The 25,628-nt window shown below is 36.0% G+C and overlaps 1 protein-coding gene across 2 annotated transcripts in view; it reads left to right on the forward strand.

The window, feature by feature from the left end:
- Positions 1–25,628, forward strand: part of GPSM2 (G protein signaling modulator 2) — a 53,312-nt gene that overhangs the window by 23,439 nt on the left and 4,245 nt on the right. For both annotated transcript variants that reach the window (XM_057723167.1, XM_057723254.1), the window contains 10 exons: positions 237–379; positions 900–1,023; positions 1,139–1,254; positions 4,063–4,218; positions 5,333–5,441; positions 6,308–6,437; positions 14,218–14,288; positions 16,147–16,323; positions 18,972–19,131; positions 20,016–20,233. In XM_057723167.1, the coding sequence (XP_057579150.1) occupies positions 237–379; positions 900–1,023; positions 1,139–1,254; positions 4,063–4,218; positions 5,333–5,441; positions 6,308–6,437; positions 14,218–14,288; positions 16,147–16,323; positions 18,972–19,131; positions 20,016–20,233 (1,404 nt within the window). The remainder of the gene's footprint in view (positions 1–236; positions 380–899; positions 1,024–1,138; positions 1,255–4,062; positions 4,219–5,332; positions 5,442–6,307; positions 6,438–14,217; positions 14,289–16,146; positions 16,324–18,971; positions 19,132–20,015; positions 20,234–25,628) is intronic.

Below are 25,628 nucleotides of genomic sequence, written 5' to 3' on the forward strand. Positions count from 1 at the left end.
AAAAATGGAAGAGAAAGGGAAACATAATAAAAAATTTTTAATAGATGAGAAAAAGGAAATAGCGAGAGGTCCTTCTTTCATAAGTAGTCATGTGTTTGGTTCTGTATGGATGGCTGATGTAAACATTTCTTTCTCTTGACCATAATGTCAAGGATATTATGATTAAATATATGTGATAAGCATTATCAGACCTGGCCTCTGATTTCACAATGTAAACTGCTGACATCTTCATCTAGGTGGGAGAAGCAAGAGCACTTTACAATCTTGGAAATGTCTATCATGCCAAAGGGAAAAGTTTTGGCTGCCCTGGTCCTCAGGATGTAGGAGAATTTCCAGAAGAAGTAAGAAACGCTCTGCAGGCAGCCGTGGACTATTATGAGTGAGTAGTCATGTGGCCCACCTAAGCCAGTAGTAAGTTTTTAAGTTTGGCAAAGGTTTTAAAATCATAGACTAGTAAGTAAAATAAACCATCAAATCATTGCAAAAATGTTATACTGTTGTATTAGTAGTAATCCCCTCCCTCCCCAGGAAGACTCATTTGAGCTGCAGACCACTGCCACTTAGTGGCACAAACAAGAAGTATCAATAGTTAGTCTAAGTTACTTGGAGTAAATTTAGTCTTTTATCAGTAGAATTTCATAGAACTTCTTAGCTATAGGGGTTCTAAGATTAACTGTGTCCTAGACTCTGGGCAGAAACCTACCTGAATGGCTGAGTAAATGTTCCCAGTTATTTCCTATAATCACCCTCCAGCATAGCTATATCTTTTAAATGTGGCACATTATGGTTGTAAGCTTATTTTAAAAAATTTTTTTCTGATAAAGAGTTTAGATTTATAAATAAAGTCAATAAATGTTTTTCGCAAACTTACTTTTTCACACCTTTTTGTTATCACTTAGGGAAAACCTATCACTAGTGACTGCTTTGGGCGACCGAGCAGCCCAAGGACGTGCCTTTGGAAATCTTGGAAACACACATTACCTCCTTGGCAACTTCAGGGATGCAGTTATAGCTCATGAGCAGGTATAGTGCAAGGCTTTGGAGCCAGGTCGTTTTTTCCATCAGTGTTTTTGAACAGTGATTAGATTATTTTTTAGTTTTATTATACTTACATCTAATTAAAATTTTCTGTTTTCAGCGTCTCCTTATCGCAAAAGAATTTGGAGATAAAGCAGCTGAAAGAAGAGCGTATAGCAACCTTGGAAATGCGTATATATTTCTTGGTGAATTTGAAACTGCCTCTGAATACTACAGGTTAGTCGAATATTTCTGTAGATAAATGTAAAATGGGTAGTTATGCAATCCAATAAATCATAGGCTTTGGGTTTAAAACTTTTTGGCTGCATGTGAGCAGCAGGACCTTGGGCTTTCTGTGTCTCAGTCTTCTCATCTGTGATGGAAGATATCAATGCTTTGGAATTGTTAGGAGGATTGAATGAAAGAATACATTAAGCACTTGTTTAGCATACAGTGCTCAATACATATTATTGTGCCTAAGACTTAATAGCAACAGTATGGCCCCTAATATAAAAACTAATATATTTTTATTAGTTTTTATCTTTTAAAATTTTTTAATTAATTAATTAATTTATTTATGACTGTGCTGGATCTTAGTTGCGGCACGTGGGATCTTCATTGAGGCATGCAGGATCTTTCGTTGTGGCGCACGGGCTTCTCTCTAGTTGTAGCATGCGGGTTTTCTCCTCTCTAGTTGCAGTGCACAGGCTCCAGGGCGCGTGGGCTCTGTAGTTTGTGGCTTGTGAGCTCAGTGGGCTTAGTTGCCCTGCAGCACGTAGGGTCTTAGTTCCCTGACCAGGGATCGAACCTGCATCCCCTGCATTGGAAGGCAGACACTTTACCACTGGACCACCAGGGAAGTTGCTAGTTTTCATCTTTAAAACTAATTATTTTTAATGAGATTCCAAACATTTAAAATCTTTGAAACCTGTTTAGCATGTATGGTGTGTATATTTATATGGTCCCCCACCACCATCACCACCAATTATGCGTTTGCAGAGAGGCCACAAAAAAGCCTGGTAACAAATAGATGCCCTAGTTTCCTGCCGTGATTACTGAATTTCTCCCCATCATCCTACCATCTTATGGAACAGTTCTCCTCCCACCCTTTCTGCCCATCTTTGATCCTTGCAGTAAGCCAAGACCACATTCACTTACCCGAGGAGTTAGTACTCCCAGCTTCTTCTGTGGCCGGGTCTTTTTAATCTGTCTGTAGACTTGAAACATACATGATAGCAGAGTTTAGACTGCTTCATATTGGCTACTCTGTGCTTTCTAGATTGTTCGGAGTTTTCTCTAATTAGTGGAAGTTGAAGGCCCATTCAGACCTTAGGTAGAAGCCTAAGTTTGACTGAATCAACAACACGGTCTTGATTGATTTATATTTTATTGTTAAAAAATCTAATGTTCTGGAAAGTATTATCTAAAAAAAAAGGTAAAATTGCTTTAGGTCCATCTAAAAAACTAGAATGTTATCCCATCCTCCTTTAAACTTCGACTAATGGTTGATATTGGTTGGTTGACTAGTTAGATGTGAAATATCCTTCCAAATAAAATACATCACTATACAAGGAGCATATATTTTGATATTAAATGTAAAGATTTCTTATATTTTAAATCCGAGACAAAGAGAAGTCTTAATAAATGATGTACTTGTACTAAATATGGAAAAGTTCTGTAATAAAGGGGGTGGTGGCTGTTTGACTAAAGAAGCATGAGTATAAAGAAATGAAATTTACTCCTGCCCCACACACCCACAAGCAGGTAGAACTCAGAACTTTATACACATTCCAAAAATATTGGTTAAAAATATTTTTGGCTGTCTTCTTTGGAATTGTTTTCAGGGCCACACAAGAAGACTGTCTTAACATTATAAATCTATAATAGAAAGAATAGAAAGCAGTAGTTTGGTAGATCTACTTTAGTAATTGAGGTTGGTTCGAGAAAGACTTCTAACCATTTACAAATTAACTATACTCTCAAAGAATAACAGTATGTCAGAGAGCGTTGTGCCACAGAATCAGAAGGCAATTCCAAAAGTCTTCCAAAAATGTTTGAGAGGCCAGGCACTGTTAAAATAAGTGTGTAGCCTCCCAAGGTAACAGCTTTGAAGGTATCATCATTAAATATATAATTTCAGGTTTGCTTAAAAAAAAAACTATCACATTATCATATACTTATTTTTCATGTACTTATAAATGATATGAAGTATTTATACTGTTTGGCAGAAATTATAAGAAAGAGTCATTTAAATTACTGGATCCAAAAGCATCTGTAGATTTAAGCACTGATGATAATAATTACAAAACATATTAACATTTATTAGCATCTGTTGTGAGCAAGATGCTTTTCTAAATACATTATATATACTCATTCATTTAATAATCACAAAACGCTGTGAGGTGTTTTCCCCATTTTACGTAAGAGGAAACTAGTGCGTAGAGAGGGTGAGTGACTTACCCCAATCACACAGCTACTAACTGACAAAGTTGGGATTTGAACTCAGTCAGTCTAGCTCTAGGGTTCATGCTCTTAATTGCTACACTAGCTTCTTGTTGATTCCACAAGGTAGAATTTGGTTAATATTTAAATGTAGCATCTACTATTTTTCATGAATTGGTGACTAATGGCCTATACATAACAATTTTAACTAAGTATTTTCAATTTTGACAAAATATAATGGCAACAGTATAATTGAAAAGAGAGGTTATGTGGACAAACTTACTTTATGTTATTGCACTGCAACAGGGAAAGTTTTTTTTAATGTTAAAAATACTATGTTAATCTTCTGAGGAACTTGATCTCATGCATCAGTTCTTTTCTCTGGGGATTTAATAGGACTTACATTTATTCTAAAAGTCTGGATTTGCTTTTTGTGTTTCAAGGACATCTTTTCATTTTATCTAGAAGTAATGGAGAAAGTATGGGATATTAGGCGCTAAAACAGATTTGCTTTAAAGGCAGGAGGAAAAGTAAGTTTTGTTTTATGGTTATTATAACCAGCAATAAAAATGATCATTATGTAAGAATTAATTTCTTTTTCAGAAAGACTCTACTATTGGCTCGACAGCTTAAAGACAGAGCTGTAGAAGCACAATCTTGCTACAGTCTTGGAAACACATATACTTTACTTCAAGACTATGAAAAGGCCATTGATTATCATCTGAAGCACTTAGCAATTGCTCAAGAGCTACATGATAGGTAAGTTATACACCTTTTTACTATAGTTATGATAAATTATAGATAAATTGTTGAATCCCTAGGATTTTTCCTGTAAGTTTCTTTTTTCATTTCCTTTGTTTTCTTTTTAATTCCTTTTTAAGGAATTCCCTCTCTTTCAGTAACATCCTCTGTATGTTATTGTTTGAAGGGCTAGCATGTGTTGGGTGGGTAGACGGGTTCCATATAACCTTTAACCAAGATCAGTAAATAGGTCACACACTCCGTTTCCCACAAAGGTCCTCCTGACTAGATCAGTGTGGAAATTGTGGTGAAATTAAATATGAGGCCCGACAGCATGAAGGGGACAGCTGCTCTTCAGCCCCAGCGAAGTGCTGCCTGGCAGGAATGAGGGTCCTGAGCCACCTCTTTTTTCAAGGGAATTTGGAAGTCCTGAGTTTTATATAGAATCTTCTGAATTTTCAATGTTGATGGTTAATTTTTTTTTTAACCTTATGCAAAAAAAATGTGCAGGACTTTAGTCTGTGATGTTTGCTTTAGTAGGATAGATTTTCCTCTCAGTATGAAGAACTCTGTACAGTTACTGAAAATGAAGTATGCTACCTCAAGAGGTAGTGAGTTCTCTCTTCCTCGTGGTATTCAAATACAGACTGAATGATTACCTGGTAAGACTGTCGTAGAAAGAAAATGGGGTAGTTGAACTACAAGACCTATCCCTGAGACTTTATTTATAATACACTGCATGTTTTAAAAGGATATTTTCAATTTAAAACTTGACTCTGAGTTCATTATCATCTGGATGTTCTAATACAGTCGTCCCTTGATATCTGCAGGGGTTTGGTTCTGGGACCCCCTGTGGATACCAAAAGCCATGGAAGCTCAAGTCTCTTCTGTCAAATGGTGTAGAACAGTCAGCCATATCTGGGGGGTTTCTCAGATCATGGTTGAATCCATGGATGCAGAACCTGAAGTAGGCCAACTGTATGTCTCTAGTATTATGATAATTTGTTCTTTATAAGAAAGACCAAATAAATCCAAAGCATTGTTTATGCCTTTAATTACTACTAGACAGATTTTATTCTTCACGCAGACCTCCTTTCAGATAACTACATGTTAGCTTTGAATTATTTTGTAGAATTGGTGAAGGGAGAGCATGTTGGAGCTTAGGAAATGCATACACAGCTCTAGGAAATCATGATCAAGCGATGCATTTTGCTGAAAAGCACTTGGAAATTTCAAGAGAGGTATGAAACTAAAAAATTGTTATCTGTGCTACTGTGACTCACAAATCTGTGGCCCGATTATTTCTCTAGAATGCTCCTACATGGCTGAATAATAAATTTCATTATATATTGTTCTCTTGGCATAAGAAATGCATAGAGCATTTTGAGATACAGATCAGCGGTATGTTTGCACTGGCCTCGACATAGGAAGCCAGGAAGGAAAGACTGAGCATGGAGGAATGGGAGAATTACTAGCATGTGCCTCCACTGTCCCCCCATCTGTACGTGGAAGAGTAGCATGGTATGAAAGGAAGAACATGGCTTTTAGAACCAAAGACTGGTTCCTGTTACAATTCTGCCATTTGCTGGCTATTTGAGCCTGGAAAACTTTTCTGAGCATCATTTCTCTCATGTGTAAAAATAATAATAATAATAATATCCACTTTGCAAATTGTTACAAAGATTAGAGATAAAATATGTAAAAATACCTAGTATAATGTCTAGTACTGGCTTAATAAATACTGTTACTATAGTATGGAAATACAGTATTCTAAGGAAATTTTATTCATATGATGCCAAGTTAACATGTCACAGAGTAACCTATGTTATTATTTAATGTGATCATAGAGATTAAGAGCAATCTAATATTTAGAGAAGTAAAGAATGATAGAATATAATTATCTGTCCTACTGTCATGTTTTAGTAACCTTCCTTTTCTTCTTTAAAATACTGTGAATGAAAAAACACATTTCATTCATAGTATTATAATTTTAAAACAGCTGTTTTCATTTCTCTATATTTTCCAGTTTTAGGTTGACAGCATTTTCAGCTAATCACCATTCTTTACTTTAAATACTCCTCTAAAGTGTAAATGGTTGTGGTTGTAGGTTGGGGATAGAAGTGGTGAATTAACAGCACGACTGAATCTCTCAGATCTTCAAATGGTTCTTGGTCTGAGCTACAGCACAAACAATTCAATGATGTCTGAAAATATTGAAATTGATAACAGTTTGCATGGTAAGTATTAGGTCTTCAAAACCTAATTTCTTTACCCTCAAGATTTACATTTAAATTACTTATCTCATGTTTACCATATCCAGAGAGATATATAACATAGGAAGCTCAGCTTTTATACTTTTTTCCTTTACCAGTGTCCCATTAATTTATCAATATAGAATACAATATTTTATAACTTTTATCATGAATTTAGAAATGGTAAAGGTATAACTATTTTGTTTGAAAATTTTTTAAACACTTTTTTGTATTTATTTGGTTGCACCAACTCCTTAGTTGCAGCACGTGGGCTTCTTCAGTTGCAGCAGGCAGGCTCCTTAGTTGCGGCTCCAGGGCTCCTTAGTTGTGGCATGCGAACTCTTAGTTGCAGCACACATGTGGGATCTAGTTCCCTGACCAGGGATCAAACCTGCATTGGGAGTGGATAGTCTTATCCACTGTGCCACCCAGGATGTCCCTAAAAATACATTTAAATTCTGTATCTCCAGGCTCACTCAAAAATTTGTAAATGTGAAGATGCAAAAGTTAAAACGTATTGTTTAACCTTCTTATTTCAAATGTCTTTACATATTTGATTTTTGTTTAGTTTTTTGCCCCTGCATTTCATTTTTAAGGGGGAATCTCTTAGAATTTTTGTTCTTTAATTCAGAAAACCCAGAAATTTTCTTTAGGTGCTGATTTAGTTTTGACATTGCTATAGGAAAAAAATATGTTATAATGTCTCTGATTCTAAGTGGAAACAAACAAACAAACCCTACTTTTGATAAAAAATAAATAAAAAGAAACAAGAGTAGAACCACATTTTTGAATACCATATGTATATAACTCTCTGTGAAATCCATTTTAAAGATCCAGCCTAGGCTTAAAAGATTCTCAGTCTGAAAAAAAAATTACTGACACAGATATTTTGAACTTGAAAGTCAGTGAAAAATCTAGCTTTTATCTTTCCAGTTTCCTCCTTTAACCCATAAAAAGAAAAGGAAGAAGAAAAAGAAATTAGTGGCTGATTATCTAAGACTTTGAAAGAACATTTAGTTGAAAAATGATACTGAAGTATGAACAGTATAGTAAGCTGGACCATGTACTTTGTAATTGAATAATGGGCTAGAAGGTTTTCCTGTGTTTAATTTTCAAGTAGGTTAAGTTGTAATAGCTCTCATATTTTAACAAATTATCACTGGTCCTCATGGACCCCTCTAGCTATAGACCTATTCCTTTGTTTCCCTTTGTAACAAGACTTGAAAATAATATCACTGTTCCTTGTCTTTACTTCCTCACCTCCCATTCTCTCTTCCACCCACTGGACTCTGGCTTTGGCCTCATCATGATACTAAAACCTTTTCAAGGTTACCAGAGACCTTCATTTTCCTGAATTCATTGATCAGTTTTAGCTGTCAGCACATTTGATTTCTCAGCAATATTCCTGCAGCTGATTATTCCTGCCTCGTAATACTTTGCTTGTTTGGCTTCTAGGAATGCCCTCTTTTTCTGGTTTGCCTCCACCTCACTGGCCACTCCGCCTTCATAACTCTCCTCTCTTCCTCATCCTTCCATCCTTGACATTTGTAGTGCCTGGGGTTCGGTTGCTGGATCTCTTCTCTCTTCCCTCTTCCCTCGCCTTCTCTGTTTTCTGTCCATCCATATCCTTCCTTTCTGATTTTATCCTTTTCCTTCTTATCCTACACTCTAGATCAGTGCTTCTGAATAGAACTTTCTGTGTATATGAAAATGTTCTATATCTGTGCTGTCCAATATAACGGCCTCTAGCCATATGTGGGTGTTGAGCACTTGAAGTGTGGCTAGTATAAAAAGAAGTGAATTTTTAAATATGACTTAACTTTAATTAGTTAAAGTTTTAAAAGCTACATATGGCTAGTGGCTACTGTATCAGACAGCGCAACTCTAGATGATTTTGTTCAGTTGGTTGGCTTTTATATCATCTATATGCTGATGATTTTCAAATTGATATTTCCAGTCACAGTTTCTCTCTTGAGCTGGAGATTCATATATTTAACATTTCCACTTGAATATCTAATTGACATCTAAAACTTAACACATCCAAAATGGATCGTTTTTTTTTTTCCTCCCCAAATATGTTCTTCTTCCACTCTGCCCTGTCTCAGGAAATGGTACCAGGATTCACACAAGTGTTCAGGCCAAAACCTAAGGGCCATCCTTGTTTCCCTTCTTCCACCCACTCCTACATGCAACCTATCAGAAACTCTATCTTCAAAATATATCCTTAACCTCTCTTACATGTACACTGCAGCAGTCTTTGTACAAGCTGCCAGCACCTTCCAGTAGAGCACTAGCCTTCCCACTGTTTCTCTTGTTGCCACTGTTGATCCCTCACACTGACTTCTGCAGGGCAGCCAGAGTGCTTTCTTAAAATGTGAATCATGTCATGTCATTTCTCTCCTCGAAACCCCCCACTGACTTCCCATCATACCTAGAACCAAATCCTCAGTCCTCGTCATGGCTAAAAGGTCCTGTAATCAGGACCCAGACTACTTTATCATTTCCTCCCACTATCCCAACCCCTCCGCCCCCAGCTCACTTTGGCTCCATGAAGACAGGTATTTTTCTGTCTCTTCTGTTCATTCTTGTCTCCCTAGTGCCAGGAAAAGCCTGCTGGCTAAAGGAACTGTAAGAAAACTTGGATAGGGACTTCTCTGGCGGTCCAGTGGTTAAGATTGCACTTCCACTGCAGGGGGCATGGGTTCAGTCCCTGGTCAGGGAACGAAGATCCTGCATGCCACGTGGTGTGGCCAAAGGAAAAAAGAAAAATTGTATATTTCTGGTGTTGGCTCAGGGTGGAGAAAAGGAGTCTCCCATGAGAAGTTGAATCCATAAGCCTGTCTACACACTGGTTTGGAGTTTGATTTATTCTGCCTACACAGTATAAGAAAGCCCAATGCATTAAAGTGCTTTGGGGCTAGAAATGCTCCTAGGGACTTAGCAGAAGTAAGATCAAATATTTTCTGGAGGAAAGCCATCTTTGATCTAGGCCTGTAAAGGCTCACGGCAACAACAATAAAATTACCAAACACCTAAAGAAACAAGCCAAAATGAGTAAGAAAACAAACAAAAGCAAAATCAGATCACCAAGATCTTCAGAATATAAAATGACTATGATTAAATGTTTACAAGAATAACAGAACTGAAACAAAGGAATAACAAAAATGATCATGCAGATTTGAAAAAAATAATAATAGCTAACAATTATCGAGTGCTTACTGTGTGCCCAGGCAGTGATTTAAATGCTTTGCATGTTTTAACTCATTTAATCCTAACAACTCTAGGAGACAGGAGAGGTTAAGTGAATTTCCTGGGGTTACCTTTGTAACTGATAGAGTTGGGAGTTCAACCTAGTCAGTCTGGCTTCAGAGTCTATGTCTTATCTGATACTTATAGATGAGTATGATTTTAACATACCTCTCAGTAGTCGATAGGTAAAAATCAATCAGGAGTCAGATATCAGTAATAACATAGAGGATTTGACCAGCACAGTTAATGGGCTTGATCTAATGCAGTGTTTTTCAAATTGTGTGTTTGACCCATTTAATGAGTTATAAAATCAATCTCAGGGGTTGCAACTTGCATTAAATACACACATACACACACATATACTTACACATAATGGGGTTATCATAGATACTAAGGGCAAGTGCTGTTGTGTGGAGATTTAGTTCTGCATTTGTGTAAGTGTATTTAGGGTTGCAGTGCTATTTTAAAAAATGCTAATGTATTTTTAAAGTTATAGTTGATCCACATTATTAGTTTCAGGTATACAATGTAGTGATTCAAAATTTTATAGATTATGTTCCGTTTAAAGTTATTATAAAACATTGGCTATATACCGTGTGTTGCACAGTATATCCTTATCTTATTTGTTTTATACATAGTAGTCTGTACCTCTTAATACCCTACTCCTATCTTGCCCCTCTCCTTTTCTCTCTCCCCCCAGTAATCATTAGTTCATTCCCTGTATCTGTGAGTCTGTTTCCGTTTTGTTATATTTGTTCGTTGTATTTTTTTGATTTCAAATATTTTTCTTAATATGGGTCACAGTTAAAAATGTGGGTCACACTGATTTAATAGACATACGGAATACTGTGTCAAGGAACTAATCAATTCACATTCTTTTAAAGCGTTCATGAAACACTTCCAAAAATTTGACCACATGCCAAACCGACAAATCGGAGAGACTCTGTGTCGCACAGACTTCATGCACTGAGCACAGTGCACTTAAGTTAGAAATTAGCAAGAAGATAATGGATAAAACATACTCACTTGAAAACATAACACACACACTTCTGAGTAACTCATGGGTTTAAGAAGAAATCATAAATAAAATCAGAAGATAACTTAGGACTGAATTATAATTTATGGGATACAACTTACATTAGTGCTTAGAGCAAAATTGATATTTTATCATATTTAAAAAGGAGAGAGACTCAGTGAGCTAAATATCCAGCTTTCAAAAAGTTAAAAACAAACCAAAAAACAATAAACTCAAAGAAAATAGAAGGCAAGAAATAATAGCAGAAATTAATGAAATTAAAACAAAGATTCAATAAGAGAGAATTTTTAAAAACCAAAATTTGGTTCTTTAAAAAGACTAACAAATCTATATACAGCAAGATTATTCTAGAGAAAGAGAGAGAGAAGGGGACATAATATAGAGGCAGCAGATATTAAAAAGGTGAGATTATCCTGAATAATTTTATTTGAAAATGGACAGTTTCTATAAAAGCAGCTTAACAAAATTGAATCTAGAAAGACCTAATGGTAGAATGTCATGTGGATGGAGGGCATCACTAAGGCCTGCTAAAACAGTAGAGAGATTCGATCAGTCATTTAAAATCTTTCCACTGAGAAGATACTTGGCCAAGGTGATTTTAGAAGTGTAATCTGCCAAACATTTAAGAAAATAGATTCCTACCTTCCATAAAATTGTATAGGTAACTGGAAAAGTGGGAACACTTTGTCAGTCTTTCTGAGAACAGTACAACCTGATATCCAAACTAGACAAGAACAATATGTACAAGAAAGGAAAATTACAGGCAAATCTTCGCTCATGAACATAGATGCAAAAATTCTAAACAAAATATTAGCAAACCAAACCCACAGTGTATTTAAAACAAACAGGAATTCAAGTGGACTGAATATTAGGAAATCAATTAATGTAATATACCAGTAAACATTAGTAAAGGAGAAAATAGCTCAGATATCCAACTATATCAGTAATTCTATTAAATGTAAATGTTCCACTTAAAGGAGGAGTATCAGATTGGTAAAAGAATAAAATCCAACTAAATATAAGGATATAGTAAGCCTGAAAATAAAAGGGTTGAAAAAAATATACCATGGAAAAACTAATCAAGAGAAAGCTGGTACAGCTGTATAAATATCAGATAAAATGTACTTTAAGGCAAAAGATATTGTTAGAAATGAATACAGTCACTTCACAATGGTCAATTCACCAGGAAGATAAAACCCTTAAATTTGTAGCTCGCAAGCCTAACAACAAAGCTTCAATGTAAATAAAGCAAAACTGACTAAACTAAAAGTAGAAATGGGAAAATCCAGAATCATAAGTGGAAATTTAAACACATTTCTCTCAGGAATTGCTCCTATCAGAAAGCTAAATATCATAAAGGATGTCAGTTCTTCCCAGATTGATATAAATTCAGTGTGCTGCCAAGCAAATCATGACAGTTTTTTTGTGGAACTTCACAAGGTCATTCATGAATGTATATGAAAGAAAAAAGGGCTACGGACTCAAAGCCAAAACATTCCTGAAAAACAAGAAATGAGAAGTGCTTTCTCCACAGATATAAAGCTACAGTAATTAAAACAGTGTTATTGGCATAGAGACAAATAGACCAATAGAATGGAATATAGAGCCTATATTTATAATCCTTGCATTTATGGAAATTAATATCACACAAAAATAAGTTCTTGATGGATCAAGGATTTAAATATGAAAAAAAGGTTTAAAGGAATAATTATGACCAGCCAGCTAACACGTACTGAAAGCTTATTACTTACATTATACTGACCCCTTTACACATGGTGATGCGTTTATCATCACACAGTGATCTGTGAGGTAGGTACTGCTGTTGTTTACAAATGAGAAAATCACAGAGGTAATTGCCCAAGGTCATATCACAGTGAATGACTGGTCTCTTCAACCAGTATGCGGTACTACCTCTGAATATAAAGGAGAGTATCTTCATGATATCAGAGAGGGGAAGGATTTCTCAAAACACAAAAACAAAACCATTAAGGAAAAGATCAACATTGAAATTAAGAACTTCATTTCATTAAAAGAAACCATAAAGAGATAAAACACAAACTGAGAGGACATTTGCCACATTCATGATTAAAAAAGGATTTGTATCCTCAATGTATATGAACTACTGAGAATTAAAAACAAGACAAATAACCTAACTAAAAGATAGGCAAAAGTGATGGACAGAAGAAACACAAATAGCCCATAAATATGTGGAAAGGTATTTAACTCATTTAATCAGGGAAAACCTAGTGAGGTAATATTGGTGGGTGAGGTGGATGAAAATTAAAAAGCCTGATAATACCAGTATTGAAGCAATATAGGTAATATAAACTCTTATGCAGTGTTGCTGGGAGTAGAAATTGGTGTACTTGAAAGAGCAGTCTGGCAACGTTCTGGTAGAGTTGAAGATGTACCAATCGTGTGATCCAGCAGTTCCACTCCCGGTTACACACGTCTGATATCCAAGGAACAAAGACTTGCTCATGTACACGAAGAGATGTTTCCAAGAATTTCTGTAGTAATATTGCTTATAATGACAAATAATTGGAATCAACCTAATAGCTGTCACCAATAAGAAAGGTTATATGCTTTCCTAGTCCTCAAATTGCAATGAAAATTAAAACTACTCATACCAACTTGGATGAATCTCACAAACATGAGGTTGCTCACAGGAAGCAAGTTAGAGAACATACACACTATGACACCATTTATATAATGTTATATAATAAGCTCCACTGCTTAGAGATATATACATATTTTTATGAAATAGAAAAAATGATGGCAGAAGAGGGAAGTTGTGGGGGGAGTTACAAAAGGGGGAGTGTTAATGTGTTAGTTGTGGTTTATTTCTTAAGCTGGGTATTGGGTATCGTGTATTTCTTGTATTATGCTTTTTAAAATATTAAAGATTGAATGGAGATGAAAATTCTTCATATTTAATGATAACTTTTTGAAAAAAAATTGAAGATCTTTTTATTTAACATTTTTCCTGCCTGGCAGTAAATCTGTCATCTACTGAGATCTTAAAATGGAAACAGATAACTCAGAAAAGAGTAACATTATAGTATTGGGGATGTTATTTTGAATCTTACCTCAAAATTGAAGGCCTTAGGTTTTCCTTATGTTTTTACTTACTTAAACTACTCTACAGTTTGTTTGGGTTGTTTTTAGGAGACTGTGTATCATATAAACCCAGTTATTATAAAATGCCTTTTCCAAATCAAGGGGTAATGTTCGTAACCAAAGTTAGTTTCCAATCCAAAATGTTAACTTCCTTACATCAAAACGTTTTAGAGGGAATGTATATTTTATTTTAATTTAGTTGGTGTGGAAAATTATTATTCTTGAAGGAATATGTTTATACGTGTTTCCTCCTTCCACATGGGTTTGTGTAGCAGACTTTAAATTTGAAAAATATAGTGATGCTGAATTTGCAGTCTTAAGGGCTCCCTGGTTTATTTGAATTGACTGTTTTTTACAAAGGTGCACGCCCCAAGTTTGGACGCCGGCACAGTATGGAAAACATGGAACTTATGAAGTTAACACCAGAAAAGGTTGGCAGTTTTTGTTTTAAATTTCTTGAACTGTTATAACAAAATATTTTAGCAACTTTTTAATTTAAATGAAATAAAAGAAGTCTTGTCATATATGGGTATCACTTTAACATTTTCCTTTGAAAAGAATCGAGTACAGTGCAAAGAGAATGTGTACAGTATACTGCCATCTGTTTAAGTTTTATGCATGTATATCTTTGTAGATGCATAAGACGTTTCTGGAAGAATATGTAAGAAACTTGCTAACAACGATTACCTCTGGGAAAAAATTGCTGTCTGGGTTAAGAGAAACACTTACTTTATATACTATTTCAAACTGTTTGAATATTTTACGATGTACATGCATTACTTTGTTTTTTTAATTACAAGAAGATCAGGAAAATCAAAAAAAGGATTAGGAAGCTTTCTTCACCTAAATAACAGCAACGTTGTTGGCAAGATTAATGATACTCATGATCAAGCTAGTTTTTTTAGCTGCGTTTTTGAAAAACATTTTTTTCAACTAACAAAGAAATAACTCTGTTCAAGATACATCTTCTCTGGGGTTTCTTCTTAAGTAACAGAAGAAGGGACTTTATAATTGGAAAAATGTTATTGAAGAACCAAATCTAGGCTGTTTTCTTCCACCTCCATTTATCTTAATTTTCCATTGTTAAGGAATGCTCTTATTCCTTTATGGTGTATTTCTTTAAACACTTTTTATAAAATGTTTATTATAATAACTGGAAACTTCCAACAAGGAAATTCAAATTATCAATAATCCCACCTCCCAGTAGTAACTAAATTTAATATTTTTGTTTATATTCATCCTGCATTTTCATGTGACTATTATCATATTAAAGACTATTTTATGATACATAGTAATATATCAACATATTTCTGTCATTAAATATTATTCTGCCCTATTATTATAGTAGGGCAGTATTTTTGAATATTGACATTTTTTGTGTAAGTAGTCTTCATAAAACCAACATCTGATTTGAACTAATATCCAACATTTTTTAATTCCAAACAGTTACAGAGTTTTTAAAAAAAACTTCTGGTTAACTTCTGAAGGGCTTTGGGATTTCCCCCAAATATTTACCTTTTATATTTGTGAGTGGTTCTCAAATCCTTAAATCTATAGATTATTAAAAAACAAACAAACAAACAAAAAACCAGAACACAAAACTTTTAAGTCAGTTTAGATGTCCTTCCTTCTTCTAGTAGGTAGGAACCTAGCAATAAGCAGCGAATTCATTTGGTGCATCTGTAGTGGCGCCAACAGTAAATTCCGTGAGAAGCCGACCAGATGCAGCCCTGTAATCTTCCAACAGCCAAATGATGATAAAGCTTTACCTCTAGTTTAAAATATGTTTAAGTGGAATTAGTTCTTTGTGTTTTTTTTTTAACCTCATAATAAAGTTGAAGAGTTCAGTACAGTTTTATCAGCAAAAAATTACTACTGCTATGTAAGTTTTAGATGTTAATTTTTTTTTTATTTTAGATGTTAATTTTTAGGGTTAAAAATTCTATGTGCATCCAAAATTGCTAGTTGTAACAGATTTTTAAGTAACTCACATCAAGAATAACACTTTGGCTTCTTCTCTGACCATTCAAATTTTATTTTTATGGACTTTTTGCAGACTTTCTTATTTTTAGGTTTTTAAAAACCTCCATTTTAATATTTTGATAATGAGAAACCCATAGTATGCATTTGGTACAAGCTGTTGCGAATAGTGAGATACACTGGCAAAAAGGAATTTACGAAGCGATCTAAGTCACTAACCCCTTCCCTACCCCCAGTTACTAAATGATGGCAGGTTATAGCTCTGGTGTTCTTTTTTTCATGTCCTGCTTTCCATTTATAATTTTGTAGGTACCAAACTGGAACAGTGAAATTCTTGCTAAACAGAAACCTCTTATTGCCAAAGCTTCTGCAAAGCTCCTCTTTGTCAACAGATTGAAGGGGAAAAAATACAAAACTAATTCCTCCACTAAAGTTCTCCAAGATGCCAGTAATTCCATTGATCACCGAATTCCAAATCCTCAAAGGGTATGTTTAAAATAGTTTTTGAGTATTGTGTTTTGAGTTTTTTATACTCATACTGGATTTTTGTAATTTATTATTAGTCAGTATAAAATATCTTTGTTATTCAAAGAAGTCTTCTGTATTTTCCTATCTTTTCTGTATTCTTCAAAGCTAGAAACTGTAGTTACTCCATTCATAGATAAGTTGCTCCACTACTATTTATTTACTTATTTATTTAGCTGCATCGGGTCTTAGTTGCAGCTTGCAGGTTTCTCTCTAGTTGTGGCACAGCCTCAGTAGCTGGGGTGCGTGGGTTTAGTTGCCCCTTGGCATGTGGGATTTTAGTTCCCCGACCAGGAACCCATGTCCCCTGCATTGGAAGGCAGATTCTTAACCACTGGACCACCAGGGAAGTCTCTCCACTACTTTGGACAGTAATTATTTCTTTGTGTTTTAAGTCACTGTTGTTTGCAAAAATGCTACCTTTTATTTCACCAGTGTCTCCCAGTAAAAACGTCCTCCATTCAGCTTTGAAGTCAGAACAAATTAAATTCAGATGTTCAAGGATTTTTAAATACTAATTTAAAATGAAGAGTGCATGGATCAACTTCTCTTTATTTCTATTGTTAGAATTACAATAATAGAATTAAAAATGATTTTGTTGAAAAGTGAGCATAGAAATCAGGTTATTAAATATAACAAACTGTTTAGAAGTTGAAAAATACCATGGGTTTACTGGTAAGTATCAGGGGGTAAGCTAGCTACCCTACACTCTGATAAAAAGATCAAAATAAATTACAGAGAAGATACTTCAAATTATCGAGTCCATTTTTCAAGCAGTGGGAACCTTTGTCACTGTTGTCAGCATTTTATTTGTATCTGCACCCTTGTAATGTCCTTTGCCTTGGTTTTTATCAGTTTTTTACACATTTCTTACAAATAAGAACGTAAAACTAACAAAAGGAAACGTTATGGGCATATAAAAATGGCTCAGGAATATTTTTGTGGATCCAGAGCAGAACTGGAAGGCATATCTTTGTTCGAGGTTTGAGGTCTTAACTAGGCCCACTTAGCCCAACCGAAAATGTCCATATTTTTGGAGGCTTACTGTCTTTTGATGTTCAGAATTTTTAATTAGAGGCTTTTTGCCCCTAGGAAAAAGTCTTTTTGTTAGTGATTAATGCATTTGACTATAGCTTATGTACATACTTATTGTCAGACCTCAAACTTGACATGTAAAAATTGTACTCTCTCAAGCCCTCCTGTTTTCCTCATTTCGGTTAAAGGGATACCAGTACACTGCACTGTCACCCAAGCTAGGAACGTGGGTGTCATTCTAGACTCCTCACTTTCACTGACCACATCCAGTTAATTCCTATATCTCTCAGGTCTGCCCTGACCACCCTCCCCCCAACTTTTTAAAAAACTCGGCTACTATGTGTCAGGTTTTTTTTTTTTTTAATTAAAAAAATTTATTTTTGGCTGCACCGTCTTAGTTGCAGCATGTGGGATCTTTTAGTTGCAGCATGCGGACTTCTTAGTTGTGGCATGCAGCATCTAGTTCCCTGACCAGGGATGGAACCCGGGCCCCCTGCGCTGGGAGCTCGGAGTGCGACCCACTGGATCCTCAGGGAAGTCCCATATGTCTTAGTTCTTAATGTACTACTTTATCTCTTACCCAGATTTCTGGAATAGGCACCTGAACTGATCCCTCTCCCTGCATTATTAACCCCCACAACCAAGTGGAAGGGCCAGTTCTGTTTCTGTACAAAACCGCGTGAAATTGACTATTACCAATGCTTCTCTTATTTCACATAGGATGTCTTAACTTGTTCGCATGTCATACAGAGGCCCTTGTTTTGGCCTCTTCTTCCCCTCCTTTTCACCACCCCTTCCTACCTACCCTTCAGTTCATTATTCCCTGAACACTCCAAACCTTTGGAATTGCATATTAATCAGTATGAAACATCTGTACCCTGCAAATGCTTATTCCATATCCAGGAACCGACTCAGATATCACTTAAGTTTCTGCTATTTCGTGTGAGAATTAGCTACGCCCTTCTCCCAAGGCTAACAGTTTGTATATATGTATTTCTATTATAATACTATCATTATGAAAAATAATTACTTTTATTAAACATTATTTTTATTTTGAAGCTTTCCAAATAAAGTATAACTGGTACCCCTCGGTCGCAAATATTCATTTATTTGAAGTTTATATTTTTTCAGCATCTTCAAATCTTTACATAATAGACTGTAGAAATCACTGTGCCAGGAAAATATACATGCTTTCTTAATCAGTTCTTAGAAAGATTAGTTTATTTAAATTCTGTTGTAAAATCTTAGAACTGAACTTTGAACCTGGGGTACGTGCCTGTATCACTAATATTTGCATAATTCATTCAGAATCTGTAGCAGTTCCCCTTAAGTCTGAGGTACATTTATTTAGCTTTAGAGATACCAGGATTAAAAAATAAAATAACTAGAAATGCTTTTTGTTAGTTGGATTGAAATAACTTTTTCTTACCAAGTGGTTGCCACCTTGTATAAAGAAAATGTCAGTTTTTTATTTTTAATCTTCGGCCTTTACCATTTGCATTTGAGATACATGTGATAGTTTCATTGATCTAAGGATAATGCTGAAATATTTAGATTTTCTCTCCATATTTTAGAAAATCAGTGCAGATACTATTGGAGATGAGGGGTTCTTTGACTTATTAAGCCGATTTCAAAGCAATAGGATGGATGATCAAAGGTGCTGCTTACAAGAGAAGAACACCAGGTCAGCTTCAACAGCAGCTTCTTCCACTCCTCCCAGAATGATGCTAAAAAGTAAGTTAGCTATGTTTCTCCTGCAGTTTGAATAGTTCCCTTTGATATTGCTGTGGTTTATTTCTGAGAATTTAGTTCTCATCATATGCGGTACAGTAAAGGAGCCTGAATCAAGGTATATGTGAAATGCTGGTATCCATACAGTTTAAAGCAAGGTTTCAGTTCCCCTGAGTTTATCTGTATTTCTAGCCCAGTACACTTTCTGCTAACTATATCACACTGCCTCCTGAGTTTCCTAGGGGTTGGGGAAAAAAATCTAACTTTAAAAAAATGAAAGTAATGCATAAAAACTTATAGTTATACATACTTTATGATTACACATAAAATGCAAATACTTCATATGTGGATTAAAAAAAGAAAAGCCACGACAGACTGGAGAGGAAGCTGTGGCTATGGCTGAAGCTAAGGCTTGCCTGAGCCTTAGAAAGGTTACTTAAACTTTTCTATTTCAGCTGCCAAAAGACTTCGTCTCTCATAGACTTGCCCAACAGCACTTAACTCTTAAGTTTAGTTAGTTAAATGTCCTATCCAGGGCATGGAATAAATACTGTCCCATTCATCTTGGTCTGAGAAATTATGTAAGGAAAACAATTTACCTTCTGAAATCTAGCCCTGTCTTATAAAGTTACATATTAGGTGGCATTAGATAAGGGGAAACAGTCAAATCCAAATAACCTCCAAGTGGACCGTTTGAAGTACTCTGGGATTCATTCTTCCCTCCCCACCCATCTAGTCTGGCCCCAGCATATCAGTAACTCTCAGTGACAGAGCTAAAGCAGGAGGGCAGAAAGGGTGTTGGGACTGAATAAGGCAGAAAGAAATTATATGTATGTAATATGCTTAAATAACTTTATTTTTGGGTTTTTTTTTCCCTCTATTCATAGCACCATCTGTTTCCATGATGTCCCCCAACACAGATGAGTTTTTAGACCTTCTTGCCAGCTCACAGAGCCGCCGTTTGGATGACCAGAGAGCCAGTTTCAGTAATTTGCCTGGGCTTCGTCTAACACAAAACAACAGTCAGTCAGTACTTGGCCACCTGATGACTAATGACAACAAACAGCCTGATGAAGACTTCTTTGACATCCTTGTAAAATGTCAAGTATGTCTGCATATTTTTGTCATTCTGTATATATAGCTCAGATGTTGAGAGCTTTGGCAGTGTTATGATTCTAACTTGGGAGAAGCTCATTTTGTATGAGAGAGGCAATCAGTTGATTATTCAGGGGTCCATCAGACACTGCAGCTCCCTTGTGATACCTTCTTATGTGTGTTCCTTTTGGCTGGTGAGGTGGGATGTTGCTCATGACTCCCTCTGAGCTGTGATAGAAACTACAGAAAGAGCCCCCTTTTCCTGAACTTTAGGCGATAGCATCAGGAGCAACCAGTGATTAATATGGGGAGAGCCTGGCTGGGGCCCTTCCTAGACAGTTTACCATTTGGGAGAAATGTATATATTGAGATAGCTTTCATTTTGCTGTTTTAATAATTATCAACTGACATGGTTAAGAAATATCTCAGATGGCTTGGAGAGGACCATGAGAAAAATTATGTTTATTGTCACTAAAAAGAGACATTTCCTGTGCCTGACCCTCGTTCTGTGTTCTACGTCGTAGTTTTCTCATTCATAAAAAAATGAGATGATGCTAGGTACCTACCTCTCATTCATTCAACCAAAATATTACCAAACACCTTTTCTGTTCTTGGCACTATTCTAGATATTGGGGATACACTGCTTTTTAAAGAATCCTACATTTTAGCGGGAAAGACACTGAATCAGAGTGTGTGTGTATAGATACATAGATTGGTAGTATATATCAGGTACTGATACTTGCAATAAAGAAAATCTTATTTTTATAAATTTATTTTATTTTTGGCTGTGCTGGGTCTTTGTTGCTGCGCACGGGCTTTCTCTGGTTGTGGTGAGTGGGGGCTACTCTTCGTTGCAGTGCACAGGCTTCTCATTGCAGTGGCTTCTCTTGTTTGCAGAGCTCAGACTGTAGGCGTACAGGCTTCAGTAGTTGTGGCACATGGGCTCAATAGTTGTGGCTCGTGGGCTCTAGAGTGCAGGCTCAGTAGTTATGGCACACAGGCTTAGTTGCTCCACAGCATGTGGGATCTTCCCGGCCCAGGGATCGAACCTGTGTGCCCTGCACTGGCAGGCAGATTCTTAATCACTGTGCCACCAGGGAAACCCTGCTATAAAGAAAATTAAAGCAAGATAAAGAGGTAATGGGTTACCAGGGGTGGTGGTGGTGGTGGTTGAAGGAGTGTCTGTTTTGGATATGGTGGTTAGGGAAGACCTTTCTGGATTGACACTTGAACAGAGACCTGAATGAGATAAAGCTGTCAGCCGTGTGACTATTTACTGAAAAAAGTGTTCCATGCAGAGACAGCAAGTCCCCTCTTGGATACTGAAGCTTAGCAGGCTCAAAGAATGACAAGGTGGCCAGTGTGACTGCTGTAGAGTAAGTAAAGGGTAGAGGAAAATGCTACAGGATAAGGATGGAGAAGTGATCAGGGCCTAGATCATATAGGCTCTTGTAGGCCATGATGAGGTCTAGTGTTCCAGATGTGATAGGAAGACATTGGAGGGTTCTGGGAGAGCATCCTGACTATGGTTGAAAGAGTGTAGTGGCAAAGGGTGTTCGTAGGAAAACCAGCTAGGAAATTAATGTGGTAATAAGGCAAAAAATATTGGTGACTTGGATTGGTGTGGTGGAAGTAGTGGTGGTAAGTGGTCAGAATATGGTTGGTTGGCAAGACCTGTTAACAAACTGGATGAAGGGAATGAGAAAGAATCAAGGATGTTTCTTTTTTGGCTTGAGTAACTGAGTGAATGGATGGTACCATTTACTGAACTGGAGAAGACTAGAGGGGAGACACTGAGGAGAAAACAAGAGTTTTACTTTTAGATATGTAAATATGGGAACCCTAATTAGACATTCAAGTGGAATGGGCACTGTTAAAATAAAAACCTGGAGTCCCAGAGAGAAGTAACATTAGGAGTCATCAGCATATAGCTGGTGTTAAAGCCCTGGGAAGAGATCACCTAAAGAATAGATAAGGAAACAGGAAGACTAAGCCCTGGGCACTGGAAAACCTACTAATTGCATAAAGAAAGATGAGCCACAAAGCAGGAATCAGCCAGAGATTTGGAAGGAATCTTGGAGGCTGTGGTAGAAGCCAGCTGTGTCAGATGCTGCTAAGAAGCTAAGATAATGGCTGAGCCTACTAGATGTGGCCACATGGAGATTATTTGTAATTGTGAAAGATACTGTTTTAGTGGCATGATGGGGCAAAGTATTGAATGGGTTGAGAAAATGGGAAATGTAAAACGGGAGATAGTACAAAGAAATCTTTTTAAGGGGTTTTGCTTATAAAGGAAAGCAAAGAAATGAATCATTAGTTGGAGGGAGATACAGGATATAGGTGGGTTTCTTATTTTGAGAGTTAATATACAGTACGTCTGTTGATGGAATGATCAAGTAGAAAGGGGGGAACCAGTGATGCAGAAGAATATGGGGTAATTAAAGAACAGTTTTTGCATAGATGAGAAGGAAAACTAGAGTATGTGTACACAGATTGCCAGGAGGCACATGAAACGATATTCAACATGGCTAATTATTAGAGAAATGCAAATCAAAACCCACAATGACGTATCACCTCACACGGGTCAGAACCCCACCATCAAAGAGTCTACAAATAATAAATGCTAGAGAGGGTATGGAGAAAAGGGGACCCTTCTACACTGTTGTTAGGAATGTAAATTGGTGTAGCCACTACAGAAAGCAGTATGGAGGTTCCTTAAAAAACTAAAAATAGAGTTATTGTATGATCCTGAAATCCCACTCCTGGGCATATATCTGGAGAAAACTCTTAATTTGAAAAGATACATGCACCCCTATGTTCATAGCAGCACTATTTACAACAGCCAAGACATGGAAACAACCTAATCATGTCCACTGACAGATGAATGGATAAAGAAGATGTACATAAATTCAATGGAATACTACTCAGCTATAAAAAAAGAATGAAATAATGCCATTTGAAGCAACATGGATGGACCTAGAGATTATCATACTAAGTGAAGTAAGTCCGAGAGAGAAAGACAAATACTGTAGAATCTAAAATATGATACTGTAGAATCTAAAAATTGAACTTATTTATAAAACAGAAACACTCACAGACATAGAAAACAAACTTATGGTTACCAAAGGGGAAAGGGGGGGGGGGGGGGTGGAGAAGGAAATTAACATATGCATACTATTATATGTAAAATAGATAACCAACAAGGTCCTACTATATATATAGCACGGTGAACTATATTCAATATATTATAATAAGCCATAATGGAAAAGAGTATGAAAAAGAATATATATATGTAAAACTGAATCACTTTGCTGTACAACAGAAAGTAACACAACATTGTACATCAAGTATGCTTAATTAAAAAAAAAAAAGATAAAAAAAGAAATAGAGCCATTTAGCTGAGATTGGGGTTGGAGCATGGTAATTATGAAAAAAGAAGTGGAACACAGTTGATTTTGAGAAACTAAAAGCATGCTGGCCAGGGAAAATAGGGTTGCTGAACTGTGCTGAGGACTCATGTTGAAATTCATGGTCATGGAACTAATAAGGCTGGTCAGTGCAGTTGTATATTTTCTCTAGTCATAACTAGCTGCTTAAGGAGGCAAAGAGACAGATTTAATCAAGCTTAGTATTGCCAGGAGAATAGGATAGCGGGGGAGAGAAATGCCAGGGAGTGATTTTAATAACAGACTTTGGAACCTGGACTGCGTCTAAGGGAAGGAAAGGTGTGAAAGTGAAAAGTGACAGTGGTCTCAGTGGATTGAAGGTACTGAAGATGCTCACCTAATAACACACCATCAACATATATAAAGCAAAAATTGACAGAACTGAAGGGAGAAAAGGACGTTTTTATAATAATAGTTGAAGACTTCAATCTCTACTCTCATTATTGGGTAGGACAACCAGGCAAAAGATAAAGAAAATAGAGGACAACAACATGATAAATCAACTACATCTAACAGTTTAGAATAATACACAACAATAAAAGAATACACATTCTTAAATGTATATGGGACACTCTCCAGGACAGACCATATGTTAGGTCACAAATTAAGTCTTAGCAGATTTTAAAAGATATCATACAAAGTATCTTCTCCAACCAAAATAAGATGAAGTTAGAAGCAACAGAAGGAAAGCTGGAAAATTCTCAAATTTGTGGAAGTTAACCAATGGGTCAAAGAAGAAATTAAAGGGAAATTAGAAAATACTTAGAGACTAATGAAAATGAAGACACAATTTACCAAAACGTATGGGAAGCAGTGAAGGCAGTGCTCAGAGAAATTTATAGCTGTAAATGCTTACGTTAAAAAAGAAAGATCTCTGGCTTCCTAGGTGGCGCAGTGGTTAAGAATCCGCCTGCCAATGCAGAGGTCACAGGTTCGATCCCAGCTCCAGGAAGATCCCACATGCCGCGGAGCAACCAAGCCCGTGTGCCCAAAAAAAAAAAAAAAAAAGAAAGATCTCAAATCAACAGCCTAACTTTACACCTTAAGGAACTAGAAAAAGAACAACAAACTAAACCTAAAACTAGCAGAAGGAAGGAATAATAAAGATTAGAGCAGAGATAGATAAAACAGAGGACAGAAAAAAATGGAGAACATCAACAAAATCAAAAGCTGGTTCTTTGAAAAGATTAACAAAATTGACATTAGCTATACTAAGAAAAAGAGAAGGCTTAAATTACTAAAATTAGAAATGAAAGCAGGGAAATTAATTACTACTGATTCTGCAGAAATAAAAAGAATTATAGGAGAATGCTAAGAATGATCGTATGCCAACAAGCTGGATAATGTAGATGAAATGGGCAAATAACTAGAAACACCAAACGAGACTGAATCATGAAGAAATAGAAAATAGATCCATAACTCACAAGGAGATATCAGTAATTAAAAACCTCCCGACAAAAGAAAACCCTGGACTTGATGGCTTCACAGGTGAATTCTACCAAATATTTAAAGAACACCAATTCTAAAAACTGAAGAGAAGGGAACATTTCCTATTCCCGAGTCATTCTATGAGGCAAATATTGCCCTGATAACAAAGCCAGTTTAGGCTATACGAAAACTACAGACCAATATCCTTTTTGAATATAGATGCAAAAATTATCAACAAACTACTAGCAACCAGAATCCAGTGGCATATTAAAAGGATTATATGCTATAACCTGATGGGATTTATTCCTGGAATGTAAAGATGGTTCAACATAGGGAAATCAATCAGTATAATATACCACACTAATACAATGAAGGAAGAAAAACACAATCATCTCAATTGATGCAGAGAAATCATCTGACAATATTCAACACATTTTCATGATAAAAAAATCAAATTAGGAATAGTAGGAAAATACCATGACACAATAAAAGTCATTTATGAAATATACCCACAGCTATCATCATACTCAG

This window comes from Hippopotamus amphibius, chromosome 1 (assembly GCF_030028045.1).
Source record: "Hippopotamus amphibius kiboko isolate mHipAmp2 chromosome 1, mHipAmp2.hap2, whole genome shotgun sequence".
Taxonomy (NCBI): domain Eukaryota; kingdom Metazoa; phylum Chordata; class Mammalia; order Artiodactyla; family Hippopotamidae; genus Hippopotamus; species Hippopotamus amphibius.